General features: G+C 38.4%; 1 protein-coding gene and 1 long non-coding RNA gene across 2 annotated transcripts; both read left to right on the top strand.

The window, feature by feature from the left end:
- Positions 1-888: 888 nt before the first annotated feature.
- On the top strand, positions 889-13,081 carry LOC124285328 (ras-related GTP-binding protein A). Its single transcript, XM_046721534.1, has 8 exons — positions 889-1,054; positions 4,428-4,527; positions 6,290-6,356; positions 7,172-7,394; positions 9,450-9,545; positions 10,743-10,865; positions 11,651-11,858; positions 12,455-13,081. Exons 1-8 carry the CDS (start codon positions 1,043-1,045, stop codon positions 12,547-12,549), a joined length of 924 nt encoding a protein of 307 aa, XP_046577490.1. The 5' UTR covers positions 889-1,042; the 3' UTR covers positions 12,550-13,081.
- An 8,689-nt stretch (positions 13,082-21,770) lies between these two features.
- On the top strand, positions 21,771-22,653 carry LOC124285327. The gene is made up of 3 exons (XR_006900790.1): positions 21,771-21,948; positions 22,025-22,165; positions 22,582-22,653. It is a non-coding gene; the product is annotated as an uncharacterized LOC124285327 (long non-coding RNA).
- The last annotated feature ends 164 nt before the right edge of the window (positions 22,654-22,817 follow it).

Raw genomic sequence — 22,817 nt, 5'->3', positions numbered from 1 at the left:
AATGTTTCCGAAGCGAAACGACTGATATCACCACTGTTAGTACGAAATAGTGTAAAATACGTGTAGAAATCTTTCGGAAAATTCAATAGTTGTATTTCAACATGTCTTTAAATACTTTTCATCACTATTAGCAATACGATTCAAGACGTTAAATATTTCAATTAATTTTCCTGACCACTCACTTTGGAAGGTACCAAAAACATCTCAACTGCACAAATTAATCAACAGCATTCCCAGACATAAATCTACAGCTGTGCGGCCTGTGCCCTTAAACCTACAGTATTCTTAACTGTACAGAGGTAGGCGCTATGTCGGGGGCGGATAGAGCATTTTGAGAAAGTGGGGGTGCACACTATTGAGAGAGAGAGAGAGAGAGAGAGAGAGAGAGAGAGAGAGAGAGAGAGTATGTAATCACGTGACATAACGTGTCAGACATGTTTCACTTGCAAACTAGAGAAGGGGTCAGGAGTGAGTGAGTTTGATTTTACGCCGCTTTTAACAATATTCCAGCAATATCACGGTTGTGGACACCAGAGTTGGGCTTCACACATTGTACCTATGTGGGGAATCGAACCCAGATCTTTGGTGTGACGAGCGAACGCTTTAACCACTAGGCCCCACAGCCCATTCATGAACAATGAATTTTACACTCAAGCGCTTTTTTCATTGATACTAAATATCTATACATGATGAATGAAAGTCCACATGAGTATATATGAACAGATAAACTGTCAAAACATCATGTACCTTGACATTTATCTTTTCTTAATTGGAAAAACACCATAAACTTACTGGTAGAAGCACAATTTTCAACGATCGTCAGAAAAATCTCTGAAAGGAGCCTGGGCAAGTCTATGAAGTCGGGCGGAAGTGAATGGACGGCTGGGCGACGGTCCAAGTCATGTGATCTTGGCGGAAGTGTGTGTTTCCAGAATCCCGAGGTGGTATCTTGAGTGTAACGGTTATGTACATAGCACCTCACGAACCAAGATCTACGTTTGTCTGAGAAGGTAACTAGTGAAGAGGATTCGTCAGTGCCACCATGAAGAAAAAGGTTTGTTGTACAGTATATTCCTCGCCCTGTCGACATCTGTTGAACCCGCCTTCCAACTGCAGTGCAGTGTGCATGTTGATCAGCTGATTCATTGATTTGTGATCGCTAGGTTTGTTTTCATTTGTCAAATGCGTAAATAAAACAAACTGAAGGACACACCATTCACCCATCATCAGGATGTGTGTTCATATTGATATAATGTTGACCACAAATGGTCTGATTGTTGGAAGTCTAAAATACTGATGAGTTGCTGTTATCTTGATTATGAGCACAATAATGATAATAAAAGATTTAGTTATTTCGTGGTATTTAGAATAAATATTCCTAAAATAAGATAGCTATGGATACCGGGGAATTCTCCTGTAATAATGTCTTTCTTTGTCTTTATCCTCAGTAAGGGTGGGGGAGGGGTGGTGTTCTATATAGTTATGTAAGATGTTCTAGTTATGTAAGGTGCTGTCCAGGACCCGGTTGTATCAAACTTTAATGAGGCATTAACGTGATATTAAACGTTTATTAAGTAATGTCATTAAATTCTGTTGTACTAAGATTTTAATTACGTTGTTTTGTCATTAGCGTGTCATTAACTTAAGGGCCACTGATCCAGAGCGATTATTGTTTCCAGCCAACAGCCTAATTACGAAACTTAGCTGCAAACTGGTCAGCCCCTGCTCCCTCGACCGTGACGGACACGGGGACTGGGCTACTGTCCACCCTGGCAGAATTTCTTCAACCTAATCAGTGGGACATTAGGAAGGGTGGATGCCCATCGGTTGCCGTTATTTGAAAATATCCCCGGTAGTTCTTGACTGATTGTAATAAAGTATCCCAGCAGTGTAGGCTTTTTCAGATTTTCAATTGTTTGGATGGTAAAGTGACAGATCCAATTTGATCCTATTTCTGTGTTTTTTTACCTCAATATTTAATCATGCAAAAATATGATGTCTATTACATATGCTATGATATCAAAAACACACATTTGATATATTTGAATCCATAAACTAAACAACCCCACTTTGCCATTGCAAAATAAATCTGAAATTTTACTTAGGTACATAGGTATATACAGTTTTTAACTAAGTACACAGCAAATGCTTGTATATATTTCTTATGTAATAATGAAGTTCCGTTCGTATCCTCAAAACAGTGTCTGCCCATAAGTTGTTGTTTTTTGTCAGGCAATCAAACTTGCATGCAATACAACGATTACTACTCTCTTGCTGTAACCCTTGTTTGGTGGTAAACCTACACGTTATTTGTCATCATTCACTTGATGGTCAGTTAATGAATTTATAACAGGTATAATTAGTGGTAACACCACTCAGATTACCCGAAAAAGGTTCCCATTTGGCATTTCTTGTGTCTGGAGTAAATACTCATCATTATAAATTGACGTGTGATGTGGCAAATGTATTACATCTTATGTAATATGCGCATGGAAGTGCAGTAAGAGGAATTATCAGCTGAGTTACAAAACAAACATCGATCAAAGGATTAACCGATAACATACTGATTGATTAATTGCTTTTATTTTTGCAGCGGATTTGTCAAAAGGTAGTGTTTATGTATGTATATTTACTAATCTATACTGAATACCCCTGTCGTAAAGTCTCTTTGTAAAAACAACGTCCTTCCTTCAAAGGATTAACCGCCAATACATTGATTGATTGCTCATTATTGTCTAACTAAATGTTAAAAGACACATGACATGGAACAGGATTCTCTGTCAGCTGCAGATGAATAGCATCTCATTCCTTTATGTGGATATTGATGGATACATTCTCCGAACAAGGTAATAGCCTGATAGTGTGAAATTAGTTTCCTGAAACCATGTGTGAACGATACGCAAAGTATACATTAGTAATAAAAGTAATCGGCAGGACAGTGTGATTGGGTTTACTCTTATTCAACTGACCTTCACCTCAAAGAAATTGCCACATATGTCCAACAATGTTGATGTATGACATCACTACCGATGACCGATTTCTCATGAAATGGCGGCTTTGTGGATATCTGTGCCCACGATTTTGCGAGGGAACCTTTGTCCATAAATATATGACGTAAGTTATCGGTAACATTCTGACTATCTGCGTATGGTTATTTGTTTTTATTGTTTTCATTGAAAAGGTCAGAAATGCCGATAATTGCCTTTGTCGTTCTCCATGATTTTGCGTCTGGCATGGCGTATCGCTGCACATGAATACATCAAATTCAAATTTCTGTATTGTATCTGTTTTTAATTTTCTAGTTCTTGCTACGATACTCTTTCCGTGTATATTCTAAAAGTATTGAGCTAATGCATTCTATGAATAGACAAACTGATGTCCAAAATCTTGAGAAAATGCTGCCCAGTATAAAATCTGATTTTCGCTTTTCTAGCAAGCCACAACGCTCCGTTTTCACACCCAATATGTTTCGGTTTTTCTAGACACTTAGTTTTAATGACAAAGACCATTTGTAAGTTAATTCTAAAATGTATGAGGAATTCAGCGTTGTATTTGTCACAACTGAATATGAAATATACGTAATGTAATAGGCGTCATATCACCGGCTTTAGCGAAACTTGATTTTGTAAACCCAATCCAATATGGCGGAAAACTCACTTCAGCGTTCGTGTTCGCATATTTTCCAAAACTTCCCAACCGATTCTAGGTTTATCGGCGACGTTTCAGAATTATTTAGATGTGTTTCTTCCCAGCAGTCGAAATGTTTGTTTTTGTTCCAAGGTTTAGCCGTAAAGATGCCATTTGACGGACGACCGAGAGTAACCCTAACGTGTTTATGTTGCAGAATTGTGGGAAATATTAAGGGGAATCCCCGAATTTAATGAAAATATTTACGTTAGGATGTCATTAGATAATGATACGCTAATAAGTGTTTGATACAACCGTTTTTAACGTTGCCATTAACTAATGATGCATTAAGGATTTAATGTATCATTAGGGTTTAATGTTGACATTAGTTAATGAAGCAATGATACAACCGGATCCAGGACATTAATTGTAAGATCTTACATGTTGCTTGTCATCAGTCACTCTGCTTCCCATGAAGATCCGGGTTAGAATCCATCTTCAGCAGCACATGCTTGTCGTAAGAAGCGACTAGCAGGATCGAGGTGGTCAGGCTCGCTGACTTGGTTGACACGTGTCATTGTATCCCATTTGTGTAGGTTGATGCTCATGTTGTTGATCACTGGATTGTCTGGTCCAGACTCGGTTATTTACAGACCGCAGCCATATAGCTGGAATATTGCTGAGAAATAACTCAACTGAACTCACTCACTTCAAATAAATGTTGAAACTTTCATACAGCTTCACTGTCATGCCTGCGTTCAGTTGCCATGGTTACATACAGTTTTGTGTGACTATTTCAGGTGTTGTTGATGGGGAAGAGTGGGTCAGGCAAGACCAGTATGAGGTCCATTATCTTTGCTAACTACATCGCCAGAGATACCCGCAGACTGGGAGCTACAAGTAAGACCAATTTTCATATCGTTATCGTTAATAATTCTTCTCATTTCAGATTATCAATCTTTTTGGCCAGCCCTAACAGAAAGTGATTTAGACTCCATTGTGGGACAGGTTGCATAATGATTTTGGTAAACATGACTAGGTTTAGCACTGTAGTGTTCTTTAGACAATGATGTCACTGCACTTTGACGTGATGTCAGATGTCATGTCACATTACAAATTGATCACTTGCTGATGGAAGTACGTCATGCAAATGTCCACACTGACGCTGCGCTGATCCAGAAACCAGTGAAGATCCGGGTTAGAATTGATCTTCAGCAAGAGGCAACTAATGGGATCGGGTGGCCAGGCTTGCTGACTTGGTTGACTCATGTCATCTAACCATGTCATCCGGGTTAGAATATTGATCTTAAGTAACCCATGCTTGTCGTAAGAGGCGACTAACAGGATCGGATGCTCAGGCTCACTGACCTAGTTGACACATGTCATCGGTTCCCAATTGCGTAGGACAATGCTGATGCTGTTGACCACTGGATTGTCTGGTCCAGACTTGATTATTTACAGACCGCCGCCATATAGCTGGAATATTGCTGAGTGCGGCGTTAAACAACAAACCAGCCTACCGAACTGATCCAGTGATACAGGATTTTATAGCAATATGGATCCGGCTGTCTGTCAATAACAACTTCTAAAAGCAAGAATATCAACAAATTCTGTGAAAATATTGATGCAAATCATATCACACCCTAATTATTGGGACCAACCATATTGTCACATGTCAAGTACACACTTTCAAAAGACTGCCTCTTGGAAATAATGACGTTAGACAACATATTCCAGGGTTTTTGTCAGTGTGAAGTCAGGTGATAATGTGGCGGGTCCAAACTTTCTACCCAGGTACCCCACCCCCTAGTACCCTCTCCCCTACCCTACCCGGATACCCGTTATGTTATTGTTAATTCCTGACGTCAAATTTGTAAGAAATGGCAATATATTCTCAGAGGTACAGATAAGCTGTGTATCTGCGTAAATTACGCAAATATTTATGTGAAAACTCAATTCATATTTAGTATATTGCGTACAAGTACGCTTGAATTTTGTAAATACTCAATAAATTTGATCTTACATGCGTACACACAAAAATGTCGAATCATAGCTTGCGTAGCAGTGGATAGATAAAATAACTGAGGTATATTGAGAGGTTCTATTTCAACACATGAACTTGGCAACTTGCAGTCTTTCTTATCGTTTCTCATATTACAGATCCAATGTAAATAACATTTAAACTTTATTATATTTTTACAATTAATGGAAAATGGCAAAATACCCAATTGAGTTTGAGTGAGGTGGGTACAATTTATGTGGTTACTCAAGGAAAATTCGGATACCCAATTGAGATGAACACAAGCGAGTGCATAACTCAATGACCCAAAAAGTTATCTTATAGTTATCAAAAAGTTATTGTAGCTCTGACTCTTCAGCTCGGAGGCTAAAATGTTTAGACAACTTAACCATGTATTATATTCAAAACAGGTGACTGTAAATTATGTCTAAATCTTCAGAGACAATACAACCTTTTAATCATGAAAGAACAACATATTACAATATTTAATCTGTTAGTCACGTGGTCATAACGGGTCCGAATGTTGAGATGGGTACCCGGTCCAACTTATTACCCACCCGTCCCGGTATCCGGGTAACCCCTCCCAGCCCTAACTGTGGCTATATATTGACTAGTATAAATGACATGAATGTTGTGTTTCAGTTGATGTGGAACATTCTCATGTGAGATTCCTGGGCAACTTGGTGTTGAACCTGTGGGACTGTGGAGGGTAGGTCGATATCTTGAACCTGTGGGCTTGTTGACACGAATAGATTGATCATGTACATGTATATTGTTTGATACTGTAGAGATGTAGGGTGGGTTGAGATACGGAACCCGTGGAACTGTGAAATTTGGGTTGATATATTGGATTCTGGATGGGGTATTGATGTGTTTGTATTTATCCTCTGGGTCCTTCAACATGTTCATAGTTTGACTTGTATATATCGAACGTGTGGCAATGTGGAGGGCCGTTTGTGTCGATATTGAATCCTGTGTAATTTAATCAAGTAATAATTCAGCGTAAATTAAAGCATCGAGTCACTGCATTTTATGTATCACCACAAATGTCTATTTACCTGGATCTGATCCCACACAGCTATCTTAGTTCCACGACAATTGTAAGCCTATGTTAAAGTATGGAGTTACGATTGTCGTGGCACTAACATTGCTCTGTGTAAGCAGGCCCTGATGTCTTATGCCTTACTGCTTGTTAGTCATAATGACTAGAGGTGTGACGATACAGAAATTTCAGGATACGATACGTATCGCAATACCATGGAACGATACGATTCGATACGATGCATACCACGATATGCTATCTTAGTTATTTTCTTTAAAAAAGTGTATTTTGATAACAAGTAACAGTGTAAATTTTGACATAACCATCAATTTCTAGTGAAAATTCACAATTTTAAGGTCAACAATACATATCACGATACGGAAAAAAGTATTGATATATTTATTGCCAGAAAAAGTATCACGATTATCGTTACTAAGATATGTCGTCACAGCTCTAATAATGACACACCTTGTGACCTGCAGACAGGAGGCGTTCATGGAGAACTACTTCGCCAGTCAGCGAGACAATATATTCCGGAATGTGGAGGTGTTGATCTACGTGTTTGACGTGGAGAGTCGGGAGCTGGAGAAAGACATGCACTACTACCAGTCTTGTCTGGAGGCCATCTTGCAGAACTCCCCCGAGGCTCGGATCTTCTGCCTCATCCACAAGATGGACTTGGTGCAGGACGACCAGAGAGAGCTGGTGAGGAGGGTGGGGGAGAGAGTGAGTGAGTTAATATTTAACGTCACATCGGCAATATCTCAGCCATATTGTGACGAAGATGGGGGAGAGAGGGTTGGGGGAGGAGAGTATGGGGTGGGGCAGCTCACTAGGCAAGGCTCTTTTGTAGATTAGTTTGGTGTTTCCGTCAACCTCATCAGTGACTGAATTGTGGGCAAATGTTATCAGGGCACACAAGAGTACATATTCAGTTAACATTTTGAAGAAGAAAGTATATAACCTGTATCAACTCTTGTATTATTATTTGTCAAGCATATCATGCAGGACTTATGTTTTAGTCATTAAACCAAGCAGTAAAATGATTATGATCATACAGATACATACAAATGCTGAGCTAGTGCCATTTGTGTCATCCAACAGCAAATCAACTGGGTAGTTTGTTTTTTTTCAAAATTGGGATTGGTGGGGTAGCCTAGTGGTTAAAGCGTTCGCTCGTCACGCCGAAGACCCTGGTTCGATTCACCACATGGGTACAATGTGTGAAGCCCATTTCTGGTGTCCTTGCCATGATATTGCTGGAATATTGCTAAAAGCGGCGTAAAACCAAACTCCCTCAATTTTTCAAAATTGGCTGATGGAGGAGGTTTCTTGACATGAACCTTATGCTAATTTCTGGATTATACTAGCATTGTACAAGTGGCATTGCTATAGTATGTAATGCAATTAATATAATCCATAAGAAATAATTTTCTTAGTAGTATAAAGTAACATCATCCATGACAGTTGACAACAGGTGACTCAATGGATGATCACTTGAATGATAACGTGTCATCATACTCCTATAGCATGATTGTGTAGATTGATGCTCATACTGTTGATCACTGGATGTCTGATCCAGACTCGATTATTTACAGACCGCCACCATATAGCTGGAATATTGCTGAGTGCGGCGTTAAACAACCAACCAACCAACCTGTAGCGTGGATCTTTGCTCATAATATCATTCACTGGATTATCTGGTCCAAACTTGATTGTTTCCATGCTTGTATCCTATAGCTTGAATATAGCTGAGTAGTAGTTAAGACACAAGCAGAGGTACAGATAAGCTGCGTATCTGCGTAAATTACGCAAAAATGTATGTGAAAACTCAATTCCTATTAAGTCTGTTGCATATAAGTATGCTTGAATTTTGGTAAATACTGAATAAATGGGATCTTATATGCGTACATACGAAAATGTCAAATCTTAGCTTGAGAACCGGCGGATAGATAAATAACTGAGGTATACTGAGAGGTTCTATTTCAGGACATGAACTTGACAACTTGCAGTCTTTCTTATCGTTTCTCATATTACAGATCAAATATAAATAACAAACACTAACATTTAAACTTTTTTATATTTTTAAAATTAATGGAAAACAGCAAGATACCCAATTGAGTTTGAGTGGGGTGAGTACAATTTATTTGGTTACTCAAACAGGGCTCCAGATAATTTCTCAACATCAGGAGTACTTACTCCTTATATTTTCAATATAGGAGTACTGGAAAAACTTAAAGTACATTTAGAGTACTGAATGGAATTTAATGGTGTATCAGTAATCTTGTGTTTTGTTTCATATATGCACCACAACATTGCTACTCTTGTGTAAACAGGTCAATGTACAATAAAACAATAATTTTTCAGATAAATACGTCTGTAAATGATTCTAAGACCATACACCATTGCTATGGTGCGTATCTGCCACGTATCCTAAATTATTTCCTGTCGTATCGTGCTTATTTTATATCCGTACATACGCCAACACAGCCTTTATCTGGAGCCCTGCTCAAAGGAAAATTAGGATACCCAATTGAGATGAACACAAGCGAGTACATAACTCAATGACCCAATAAATTATCTGTAGCTCTGCACAAGCGAGTACATAACTCAATGACCCAAAAAGTTATCTGTAGCTCAGCACAAGCGAGTACATAACTCAATGACCCAAAAAGTTATCTGTAGCTCTGTACAAGCGAAGAAATGTTGACATGAAGGCATGGGTGCATGAATATTCATTGTATTCAATTGTGTTGGCAGATATTCAGGGAGAGAGAAGAGGACTTAAAGCGACTGTCGAAGCCCCTCCACTGTACATGTTTTGCTACCTCAATTTGGGATGAGACATTATATAAGGTAATGCTGTTGGGTTAATTCCAGACATAGTCACGAGGAATATGGTCAACAATCTGGTGCCTATCGTCTAGACATTGCAATAACCTCAATGCATGATTATAGCCATTCTTGGAGGGTAATCAGGGTATTCATTCATTATCAAATCAGATCTTTTTCTTTGTATGATACCACCCAGCATCTTCTGAAGACATCGCCATAGGAATCAATGTATATTTTCTTCACCAGTTTCAAAGACGAAGCGTGGGTTCTTGAGACAGAAATCTGAGTAACTTTCTGAAATGATTTGATTTGGTTTTCGTCACCTTGATTTGGAAATTTGATTTGCAGAAATGAAAACACAAAACTACTTTCCAGGGATGGCAATTTTCCGCGGATCCGCAGAGTTTCGCCGATTTTGTTTCAAATTGATCAATTCTGTGAATCGTCTAAATCCGTTGAATCCCCCTCAACCCCCAAATCTGGTGACATAATATTAAGTTTGCAGCTGAAAATTGATTTTCCTGTTGCCATCCCTGACTTTCAGTGGTTTTCCCATTTAGGTGTAGAGGCCAGCTAAGAAGTGACAGGATTTATTGAGAATGCGGTTAGGTAGCCTGGTGGTGAAAGCGATTGCTCGTCAAGCCGAAGACCCGGGTTCGATTCCCCACATGGGCACAATGTGTGAAGCCCATTTCTGGTGTCCCCGGCCGTGATGTTGCTGGAATATTGCTAAAAGCGGCGTAAAACCAAACTCAGTCAGTCAGTCGATTCCCCACATGCATATCGTGTATGAAGTCCATTTCTTTTGTCACACCACCATGAAATAGCTAAAAGCAGCGAATAACCATACTCACTCACTCATTCACTTGAAGGAAGAGATATACCGCACTAGATCAGATTTGAATGAGATAATCATTAGAACTGATCCCATGTTGGAACAAACTTGTGCTTTTCTCCCACTTACTATGGATTTTTTTATGAATATTACATGTCAATACTTCTCTCTCTTCTCTTGAATGACTATTTTGCGATGAGGCCAAATAAAAAAATGTTGTTCGATTACACCTCTTTAAAATCTAGGGTAGGTAGGTAGGAATATTTTTTTTTTTACATATTTGTTTTAGAAGGAAAGTACAAACTAATAACACATGTATCAATGTATTTTTTAGGCCTGAGACATGTTTAATGTAGAGAAGTAATAATGTTGTTTTTATGTAGGGTTGGTCGTCCATCGTGTATCAGCTGATCCCTAATGTACAACAACTTGAGAACAACCTAAAGAACTTCGCTGACATCATTGATGCTGACGAAGTGCTGCTGTTTGAAAGAGCTACATTCCTGGTGAGTTGTCTCATGTTACCTCAACCGGATATCGTGGTCATGGTCTGGAAATAGGCTTATGTTGTCTTTTGTTCTCTTATTTAGTCGGCCGCCTCCATGGTGTAGTGGTTAGAGCGTCCGCCCGGAGAGCGGAAGGTCGCAGGTTCGATCCCCGACCGTGTCATACCAAAAGATGTTAAAATATGGTACTTGTTGGTCCCTGCCTGTTGGACTGGCAGGCTCGGAGTCAGTATGTGTCTGAGTGGGGTATTCATGCTTCACTGCGGCATGGTATCTCAGTGGGCTAGCACTATAAAACCAGCTTCAGTCTGGGTAGCACTATAAAACCAGCTTCAGTCTGGGCTAGTACAAGCAGCCGCACGTACACATGCATGCACATCGTCATATGAGCGAAATATTCTCAAGCACGACGTTAATCCCAATTTCACCTCACCTCACCTTATTTATTCCTAATGTATAATTACAAGACAACCCCTGTGTTGCAAGTGATCTGTAGCAAGCCATGCTTGTTCTGAAGTTGTGGTCAGGACTTTGATGAAAAATGCAATGATCAATGCATCAAGACATTAATCATTGGATCGTATGGTCCAGACTAGATTATTACGGACTGCTCTCGTATAGCTGGAACATTCCTGAGTGCTACATTAAAACAAGAAACAAAACAAGGCTTAAGAGACCACAGTCTTTTTTAACCAGATCAACATTGTATTGCTAGTGATTTATGAAGCGTTGTATTGAAGGTGACCTGTAAAGGTATATGGTATGTGACCTGTGAACATTTGCAGGTGATCTCACATTGTGAACGGAAGCCTCATCGAGACGTACACAGGTTTGAGAAGATCAGTAACATCATCAAACAGTTCAAGCTGAGTTGTAGCAGACTGGCCGCATCCTTCCAAAGCATGGAAGTCCGTAATTCATCCTTTGCTGCCTTCATTGACGTTTTCACCTCCAACACATACGTCATGGTCGTCATGTCGGACCCAGCAATACGTAAGTATGGCCCACATCTGTAATCACCACACCCAAGCAGAGTCGCCTCCCTTAGTGATACCAGTATAAGCTGATCATAGGTTTGAATCTCAGATGGCCCTGGTCATGCTGTAGGTTTGACAGCACCACACCCATGCAGAGTTGCCTCCCTTAGTGATACTAGTGTCAGCTGATCGTAGGTTGAATCTCAGATGGCCCTTGTCAGGTTCTAGGTTTTGACAGCACCACACCCATACAGAGTTGCCTCCCTTAGTGATACTAGTGTCAGCTGATCGTAGGTTTGAATCTCAGATGGCCCTTGTCAGGTTCTAGGTTTTGACAGCACCACACCCATACAGAGTTGCCTCCCTTAGTGATACTAGTGTCAGCTGATCGTAGGTTTGAATCTCAGATGGCCCTTGTCAGGTTCTAGGTTTTGACAGCACCACACCCATACAGAGTTACCTCCCTTAGTGATACCAGTATTAACTGATCGTAGGTTGGAATCTCAGATGGCCCTTGTCAGGTTCTAGGTTTTCACCAATTAGCATCTTACACCTTCATTTCTTAATTAGCATCTCAAATATTAAGTGTATTGTATTTCTTTATTCTTCCAGCTTCTGCCGCCACGCTCATCAACATCAAGAATGCTCGCAAACATTTTGAGAAGTTGGAACGTGTTGAACAACATCCAGCCATAGCCAGCAGATGATGGGAGTAGACACACAGTGCTAGTGTAATACAACTTGCTGACTTGACATTAATGTATGTGTGTCTGCAATGGACGTACGATGAGTGCGTCGATGTACATGACGCGTCTATGATGGAAAGTGTTGACAGATGTGATTTTTCAGTGAGGAACTGTGGTTCAACATTGAATCCATGAATGTTCCCAAATAATAGAACCATTAAAGGGATACAGGTCCCGTTGTCACATGACCAAGTTAGGGGAGATATGCCTCAATTTTTCAGATAGATTTGCAGGGGTGATGAATATTCAGTGAACCAAATTTTCCCTCAAGCTTGAAGACATATGTTTATTGACATTGTACAATACAACCAGCAGTAACTGTCTTTGTAGCACACTCTCTTTGACATGAAATGCTCTCCACCTCGGATATCATGTTGGAATGACTTGTCATCCCAACGTCATCATGTTTTCTGTAATATGTGAATCTGCTTTGTTAGCAGAATGTGAAAAATATTTACATATACATGTATTGATAAATATTAATCCAACTTTATATTTAATTTATATATTATGCATTTTGTGCTGATTTTTCCAAATTTGAGATTCATGAAATTCAATCTTATTTCATTTTTTTTCAACCAATCAGATTCTTCACACTGCTTCATTTGGCAACTTTTCACAAAACCAACATGGCAGGCCATTTGTATGAGGAGCCTATTTGTATGTGGTTCATTACAGAACTGGACTGTCTCAGTACAAGCGGAGTTGCATTCGGGCCTGTCTGGTGTTATAATTCTTAAAGAAGTAATCATACTGTATTTCTTATTTCAGTGAAAATAAGATTCATAGATAGGTTGAAACAGTCAAGACCCATGTTTGAATACTAATTATCTAGACCTGTTATTTGGGTTTGATGTTCCATCCAAAATCCAAAGCAGATGCCAAATCGTAAATACAAGTTGCCTGATTCAAGACATTATCTATAAGGGACTGTTCATAATTTATGGCTAGGGGGGGTGAGATGATGATTTATTTTTATTTATTTGGGGGGGTAACACCCATATTGTTTTAGGAGTCAGCAATTTTGTACACACGTACTGGGGGGTCAGCAATTTTGTACATAAAAATATGTTTAAAATTATGCTAGAAATTATGGGAAGGGGAGGGGGTCATTGATTTTGTACATGACATTCTGGGGGTGTCACTTATTTTGTACATGAATTTAGGGGGTCATTCACATTGTACATGCTTCTACATAAAAATCATTTTCCCCCACCCCCACCCACCCCACTCATAAATTATGAACGGTACCTAAGTACATTTTGCTAATATTACAGCTTTATGACTTTGTAGGTGTGAGTTGTACAACACTGGGAACTGGACCAATAAGTTGAGGATTTAGTCCTTTTATTTTCATTTTTCCATTGAATGTAGTCTTGCAATACGCCTTAAGTCAACATTAAAGCGACTTTAAAAATATTCCAAGTTTGAAAGATGTTTTTCCAGCCAATTTTGGCCCAATAAGGAATCCTCAGTAATTAACTGAAAATGAGAAAATACATTCAGAAATTCTTGTTTTTATGGTCTTTAATGCTGCTTATAAGTCAGGTAGAAGATGTAAAATATATTCTAATCACATTCAATTATATTGTTAAAGCAATACAAGTTTCACAACATACCTACCCACTTGTCAATACTATTATAATATTTGAGAAAACCTGAGAGCGCTCCTGTGGAAGGGAAATAACCCTGTTGAACCAAACTGTGATTAGTTAGCCACAAAAATATGAAGAAAGTTGTGATTTTGGGTCTGTTGCCAGGATACTTACTTTATGTATTTATTTTTAGCAATTTGTTTTGTTTGTGATACAACATGTGTTACTGTTTTCACTTCTCTGTGTGTATTTATATCCCAAACACTGACAAAAAGCACCATGTATCTCTGCTAAAGTAAAACTTAAAACAAATTCAAAATGTTTGTCTTGCTGAATAGGTATTGCGGTCAATGCCAGTACATCATGGAACATTACACGTGTATCAATATATAGGTCCGTCTCCTCTTCTCGCAGGTTTCCTATTCTCGCGGCAAACACGTTTTCTGCTGAAACCGCCGATGCGCGACACTTACCGGTTGTTAACATCAGCCGACTGGTAACTAGGAAGTGGACCAAGTCTGTGAGTGATCAAAATCTTGCAGTGTCACGAATATTGGGGAGTTTATACCAACTTGGACATATCATTACTTTTTCCCGCCCTTTCCGGCAGGATTGCCCTTACATACACTCAATAAAGTTGATTCCTGGTAATACCGCGAGAATGGGAGAAGCCTCGTTTCATCAATGGCGGATGGCATTGTTTATCACTGCGCTCACGAGTGGTAATTCACCTGATGGATCTAGCAGCTGATAGATGTAGATGTTAGAGGAGAAGGCCCTTCATTTAAAAACAATAAGCATTCATACGATAAGAATTGTTTGTGTTATTTTTTTAGCCGATATCTGTAAGTACCGCGAGAATAGGAAATGCCTTCCTACTACTTATCACCAAACAACCCAACCCCCTACCCCCAACCCCCAACCAATTTATCGTAGCCTTATAATACTAAGCACTCTGACTGATTTCATGTCCTGTGTTTACACTAAACTCCATCAAATATGTATTTATATTCCTGTTCATATTCAAGCCATTCTTACTAAGACTGATTATCAGCTGTATTTGCTTTGTGTCACCTATATGTTGGGTCATTTTATGCCAATTACTATTTCATTTTAATTTTAGGCCAGACCAATTTTATTTCTTGTTTTACAGATTTTTGTCCTCAGAAAACCTAAAGGCAAGAGGGAAAAAAATATAAATAAAATCACCAGTCAAAGTGATATTCCTTCTAAATACTAAAAGTAGTTTACTCTTGGCAGTGTACATGTATATGGGGAGGGAAAAATAATCTAGAAAAAATTCTTGTAAGTTTACATTTTTTGCCAATAAAAGCATTAGGATTTTTTAATTTTTGGGGGGAGCAGGGAAACTTAAATTTTTTATCTTCTTCTTCTTCTTGAAAACTTACGAATGGTGGATCCGTGAAACAAGAAATAAAATTGGTCTGGACTTATGTGAAATTTCCGAGTAGTGAGGGCGAAACATCTTGCATATTTTTTCAAATACAAAATAGAACTAATAGAATTGGTGACCACATCCAATGACTGTCAGAGTGTTTGAATTGACAAGACATGCTTGTCTTCCCATCCTGAAAGTCTGTGGACAGACAGGATACATGTTGTTGTCACAGAAATAGATATGACCGAAGAGCAAATTTGTCACTTGATACATTTTAACATGTCAACAGCAGCATGTACTTGATTACAGAGATGGGCGGAGTTACTCCGATTTTCAAATACAAAATCTGCTGTCCGATTTGTCTTTAAAAAACTCTGATATCTTTCAGAAAGAATTCTGAAAAATGTTTTTACAGCATACAATTTCGTAAGTCACCGGTGATTTTATTTGAGTCGATACCAGTAAAAGCTTTCAGAAGCTTAGCTTGTTATCTTTTGGATATCGATTGTGTATATTGGGTGTTATTGGCGACAAAATTTCACGAAGTTTTTCCAAATGTATGTCATAGCCCGTATGTAAGTGAAACAAAATGGCAGAGCTGACCACGTGTTTACCCCCAACTTGCAGCTTCTGTACTTGGGCCTTACTTCCAGCCAGGCATGACACCGCTTTCATTAGATTCAGGGTTGGCATCTCTGTGATTATAAGAGAGGAATATTAGTGACCACCCATTTTATGGTGTACATTGTATTCTTTTGTACTACTTGTAAAATCCTGTACACCTGAGTCTTGGGGGTGGGCGATACAATGATAATAGTACTAAGTCCAGGTGTAATAATGTGTGATTTTGGCAGTTTCTTCTACTTTCAGGATTTTTAGTTATTAGAATTCGACCACTGCATAATGTGATCACTGCATAAATTATGTGTCATTCTTTGCAGATAAGCATTGCAGCTGACAAATACATAGAAAAACAGAGTTACATCCCTTTTCTCTGCTTCTTGACTTATGACCGCCATTTGTTTTTCTTCTTTTTGTGTGGAGACCCCTAGTTTGCAATCATTGTCCTCTGTTTGAAGTTGATATTTCTGCTAAATATCAGTTAGTGTAAACAGTAACTTTTTCAAGTTGGCTGAGGAATATTTCCCAGATGAGTTTCTTTTCACTTGCGTCGTAATGGTCGTAACAATCATACCCATCTGAAAGATGGTTCAGCTCCTTACTACAGAAGAATATCAGGCAAAGCAGCACATAATTGTTTTGATGATCATAAATTGTTTTATCAAAAATAAAACTATTTCTGTCAAAGTTGAAGAAAGTGGCCTCTGACCTCAAGTCAAACGAGACTGTCTAGATTGCCTTCTGCCTTGCTTACAAATGTAGCAACCTGGCTTCAATAGAAAAATATTTTAGCATGTTTAGCCAAATATTTTTTTGATAATCAGCAGTCTAATTTTGAGTGCCATGCATCCATAAACTCCACATTCTTGTTCTCTTGTGACAAAAGTTTGTATGTATGATTTCCAATGTTATTTGGCTAGAAATGCATTTCAAATACAAAACAAATACAGTTTGTCCTGAATGGTTGAGAGCCCTTTCCTTCTCTGCATATGCAGAGTTACTCCCCTTCTCTGTACCAGAAACCTATGACTTTGTTTTAGATCCATGATTTACCTTCTATACATCAAAGCATCACATTGGGATTATCTCTCACATTAAGCTGAAACATGATATCACTGGAATACTGTAAAAAGCATCACCAAGCCAAACGCTATCACTTTCTCACAATAATATAGTGTAATAGTCCATGTCATCATATCCCGTTGTGCAGATCGATGCTCATGCTGCTGATCACTGGATTGTCTGGTCCAGACTTGATTATTTCACAGACCACCATTTTATAATGCTGCAATATTGCTGGAGTGTGGCGTTAAACAACAAAACAAATAATATGGTCCATTTGCTTGTTCCAGTCTTACATGTATTTCTGAAAAATTAATGTGATTATACATTGAAGCTTGCAAGATGCTGTTCGTGGCAAAATGTTGCACAGCACAATTTGAGAGTTACGATTATCACAAGTTTCTGTTGAATTTTTATTTTCTCAGTGCTAAAATGGTTTTGTACTGACTGAGTTTAGTTTCTGTTAGCAATATTATATCAAGGCTTTCTCAGTGCTAAGATGGTTTTGTACTGACTGAGTTTAGTTTTACGCTGCTTTTAGCAATATTCCAGCAATATCACAGGCGGGGGACACCAGAAATGGGCTTCACACATTGTACCCATGTGGGGAATCGAACCCGGGTCTTCTGCGTGACGAGCCAACGCTTTAACCACTAGGCTACCCCACCGCACCCAGATGGTGTTGTAAAATGGACATGGTGCCATGGCAGATGTAAGTTTGTTTATTATAGCACTACACTGAAATAACATAGCGTAGTAGAGGGTTATTACTAGATAACAGATGGCACTCAATATAGTCGTCCCAATGATATTCTCTATTTATTGTGTGTACAGCTGTACATATGTTCATATATATAGATATATCTGTGACCTGTACGTGCCCCTGATGTCAACTGTCTTCTTTCAATATCTTCTTCGAAAAGACATGGTCACTACCTTACAGGTTTTAGTTACAATACATTCCTCCATTACCTGTGAAGACCATTTGTGGTGTACTCAGTAATTTTAGCCATATCCTTGCTGCCATCTTTTCATTGGTTGCTTCAATATTATGCAGAGTTAAGTCCCTTGGGCATGCCAGTAACATGATTGTGGGTTCGAATCCAAGTTTGACTGATTATTTTAAGGTTTGTCAGCACCATACCTGTCCTTGTGCCTTTCACCAAACTGGAATCACTTCAGGCTTCTTTCCCCACTATTGCACTAGGGACGGGGCCTAGTGGTTAAAGCGCTCGCTCTTCATGCTCAAGACCTGGTTTGATCCCACATAGGTACAATGTGTGAAGCCCATTTCTGGTGTCCCCACAGTGATATTGCTGGAATTTTGCTAAAAGCGGCACAAAACTATACTAACACTATTTCACCACACATTGTTTCGATGTATTCTCAGTGATGGAGGAATGAAGTGTACACAAAACCAGTGACCACCCCATTCAGACACAGTATACAGATTCAAATATGACCTAGGTGACATTGTACAAACTGATGTTGGCACTAAGGTGATCGTAACTCCTTTACCTTATAGACTTGAGAGAGTCGTAGCCCTAAGGTGATCGTAACTCCTCTACCTTATAGACTTGAGAGTCGTAGCACTAAGGGTGCTTGGTACAAAGGCATGCTGCCCTTGTTTTATCCTCTTAATGATGATTGCCAGGGCTCTGTTGTACAAAACAACCTTAGCACTATGATCGCTTTGTACAATGACACCCAGGGCCTAGATTTTCGAAGCTGTCTTAGCGCTAAGATAGTCATAAGTGCCATACACTAAGAGAGCATCGAAACTCTAGGCCCAGGTATGACGCAACCACAGGAAGGAACCACCAACTTTTCCTCTCCTGGGCCTAGATTTTCGAAGCTGTCTTAGCGCTAAGATAGTCATAAGTTAATGTTAAGGTATGGTACTTATGACTATCTTAGCGCTAAGAGAGCTTCTGAAAATCTAGGCCCAGGCAGATACTCTATTTGCTGGAGACCACAAAATAAGGAATGTTTTGTCTTTAAATGAACCTGAAAATCGATTACCAATCTTTTTAAGGAAATGTAATGAAGAAGATTAATTATGCAACTGTGACACTAAGACTAATGAAATTGTGTTAGTTAGTCTGTTACAGAATGTATTAATGCTAAAATATGAAATAAAACATAAAGAGAAGCTGATGTTGTTTATATACTGATATTTGCAGACTACAAAACCACTCCCAGCTGAAAGTTGTACAATTTGATCTGTATGCTTCTAGAGATTGACCTATTATTGCAGGACATGTTTGCTGATGTCAAGAATCAAGGGATCAGTAGGATGCATGTCCTTGTTGTAATTCGGAACATACCCATAAGATAATAAGTCATTGTTCAGCGATGTTTTTTATTCCCTGCAACAGTGAAGAAGTGGATATAGAAATGAGTTCCATCCGTCCGTGTGTCCATCACACTTTGTCCGAAGCGTATCTCCTAACCTATTTGTGATAACTTAACCAAACTTGGTACACGTCAACCATGATGACCATTTCTAATCAGGCATTTCACAGGTGGTAACGATAATTGCCATCTTGTAACATCAATTGGTATGATGCAGCCAGGTGCTTCAACCCCAACCTACTGCTGATCAGACAATGAAAGAAAAAAACACAGGTACGATGTGATACTTTATTTCTTTTGTTAATTTGTGAAATACACGACAGGACTAGACCAATGGATTACACTTGTTCATGATTAATGTTTTATCTTCTGAAAATATACAGTGAAATAGATGTGAAGTAGGAAAGAATGTAAATTCTGAGTTAAATGTCCAAATATTCTCAGTCATAAACAATCTTAAGCTGTTAAGTATGTATAACTCAGGCAACTTGCTGGCAAACAGTTTGTTTCAGTGAAAGTATAGGACAAAAATACAAATGTACTAGAAAATATTATAAAAAATATACATGTATGATGAAAATTGCACAGGTTTGACAATTTGAAGAATTACTTGGATGTGGCATCTATTTCACTAGTGATTCCGAGAAAAGTAATAATAATGTCTGAACAACTTAGTTGGATAGTGATAAGCTATTAGCACGATTGTATATCACATTTTTATACAGATAACATTCACACAGATGACACAACTGGCATTTACAAATCCATTTCTTAACAATGGCACATCACTAAATCATATATTGTTCTAATAATGGATGCATATTAATGCTTTAATTTGATTTCACAAGACAGCCAGTCACACGCTCTTTCACTCATAATCATGACCGTACTTCACACGATGATATCTGCACTACAACTACTTCTAGACAATGTTCAAATAGAGGACTCCTGATGGTTGTAGCACAAAGACAGCTGAAGTGAATGGAAAGACCCCAAGATCTATTGCCTAAAGCTTTTAAACACTTTGGATATTTTACTTACTTGATTTCATAATCAACCAGCCCCAAATCCAGAAATGTGAAATAACAATTACCGGAAGTGCTTTTCGTTAAGTAACAAAAGCAGCCAGGTGGTGGAAATGAAATGAGATTTTTCTTTTACCTGACCATCTACTTCATGTGTTCAAATTAAAAGAAACATAATGAAAATATCATGTAAGTTGCCAGTGATTTCATGACATCTGATTGTTGAACCAAGTAATTGATGTGCTTTTGTTTCCATAAAGACAAAAAAAGATAGCCAATGCCCACTTGCTAATTACTGTTTCCCAATTGAAAATGGGCATGTTTTGTTTGTTATTGCACTAATATGTCACTAATTCTGTAAAGCTGTCTACAGTTTTTACCTTTCAATGATTATGCAGTCTGAAGGTGTTATAGGCTTACTTTATGTCAGGGATGGCAACAGGAAAATCTATTTTCAGCTGAAAACTTAATATTGTGTCATCGACTTGAGGGTTTCTCAATAGATTTAGACGATTCACAATTGAACAGTTTGAAATAAAATCAGTGGAAATCCGTGGATCAGCGGAAAATTGCCATCCCTGTTATGTACTGACTTTGGTATTACTTTGAATTTGTGGAAGTATAAACAAAAAGCAGTGTGCACATTCTGCACAAATCAGCTTCATAAAAGCTTGAGTGCACAGTGGATAAATACTCTTAGCATACATGTACACAGTGTGTATACTGGTTTTAACATATATACCTCCATAAACACAAAACAAGGTGACCACCAACCCTCAAGTCTTCCTAAAAATACCCTTAAACCAACTGCCAAAATCAATTTAAAAACCGTATACTACAATGTTGAACTAAAACACTTTCAATTAGTCCCTAAGCTAAATTGTTGGAGCAAAACTATGTGGAAACTGAACAATCCCATCCAAGCACTAGTCTTTCATGATTTGGACACTTCTTATAAGGGATCATTTTTCTATTTCTCTATCCTATAAAGTGACATTGGCTTCAACTACAATCATGGTTCTTGCTTCCACAAAGAGACTTAGCGTCATAAGACCAAATTATTTCTAGCTAAAGACTAAGATTAAATGGCTCCTACAAAATAAATATGTTTGTTTTCAAGCTCCACTTCATCAAAGTCATCTTAATGCTAAGACCTTCATATCTATGAAGCAGTAATAAAGCCTAACAAAAGTCTTAGCACTAAGATTTGTATTTTACTCATGGGCAGGCTACAGGACAGTGAATACTGAATATATTGCCAACTCAGCTGTTTTTGTTTGAGTGTTCATTTCAATAGGAAGAGGTGAGGTGAGGTGAAATTGGGTTTTACGTCCGTGCTTGAGAATATTTCGCTCATATGACGACGTAAATAGGAAGAGGTTTTATTTCAATCAATAATCAGGTCTATTCGACTACAGCAAATTTTTGATAACCTGAGTGTTGTGCCAAGATTGGACAGACTCAATTCTAAATATACAACATTCAGCAGCAGATGGTGTAACATTAAACAATTCATTCAAGTGAAGTCGATGCGATATTTTTCCTTGACTGGCATATTATCCAAATATATCTTTGTAAATAAGTTGGTAATTCACAACAAATGTGAAGAATTTGGATTAATTAACACTTCCGCAGTAGCAATCATTAATTCTCATCATATAATATTTGTTACACAACACCCAATATGTGGGTTTGATTTTATAATTACTTTGAATAAGACTGTTGAGATATGCGCATGAAGTAAAATACCTCTTCAGAATGAAAGCAAGTTTAAATAAGCAGCTGCAGTTCTCCCTGTAGTCAAGTTTACAGAATATTCTCCACGACCTGATCCATTGATTGAGCATAGACATCAAACAAGGAATGAAATGGATAAAAAAACACACATTCAGACCATGACCTCTTTCCCTTATTTGGGCAATCTCATTAAAATCAGCAATTTTACTGATACGATACCTTTCTGCATGACATCCACAGAAGATTACCGAGTCCAGTGAACACAAACCTAACTGAAGTATGAGGTGTTGCTTGAGCCGATCCAAGTTCTGGCCCCGATTTTCGAAACAAACTTAAGTCTGAATTTTTACTCAAATTTGAGAAAACACAGGAAAATGCATTTCCCAGAATAAACTGAAATCAATATTAAACTCAAACTTAGCAGACAATTTGAGT

Source organism: Haliotis rubra, unplaced genomic scaffold (genome assembly GCF_003918875.1).
Source record: "Haliotis rubra isolate DU_JTF1 unplaced genomic scaffold, ASM391887v1 Scf359, whole genome shotgun sequence".
In the NCBI taxonomy this organism is placed as follows: domain Eukaryota; kingdom Metazoa; phylum Mollusca; class Gastropoda; order Lepetellida; family Haliotidae; genus Haliotis; species Haliotis rubra.
This window is presented reverse-complemented; position numbering and strand designations above follow the sequence as displayed.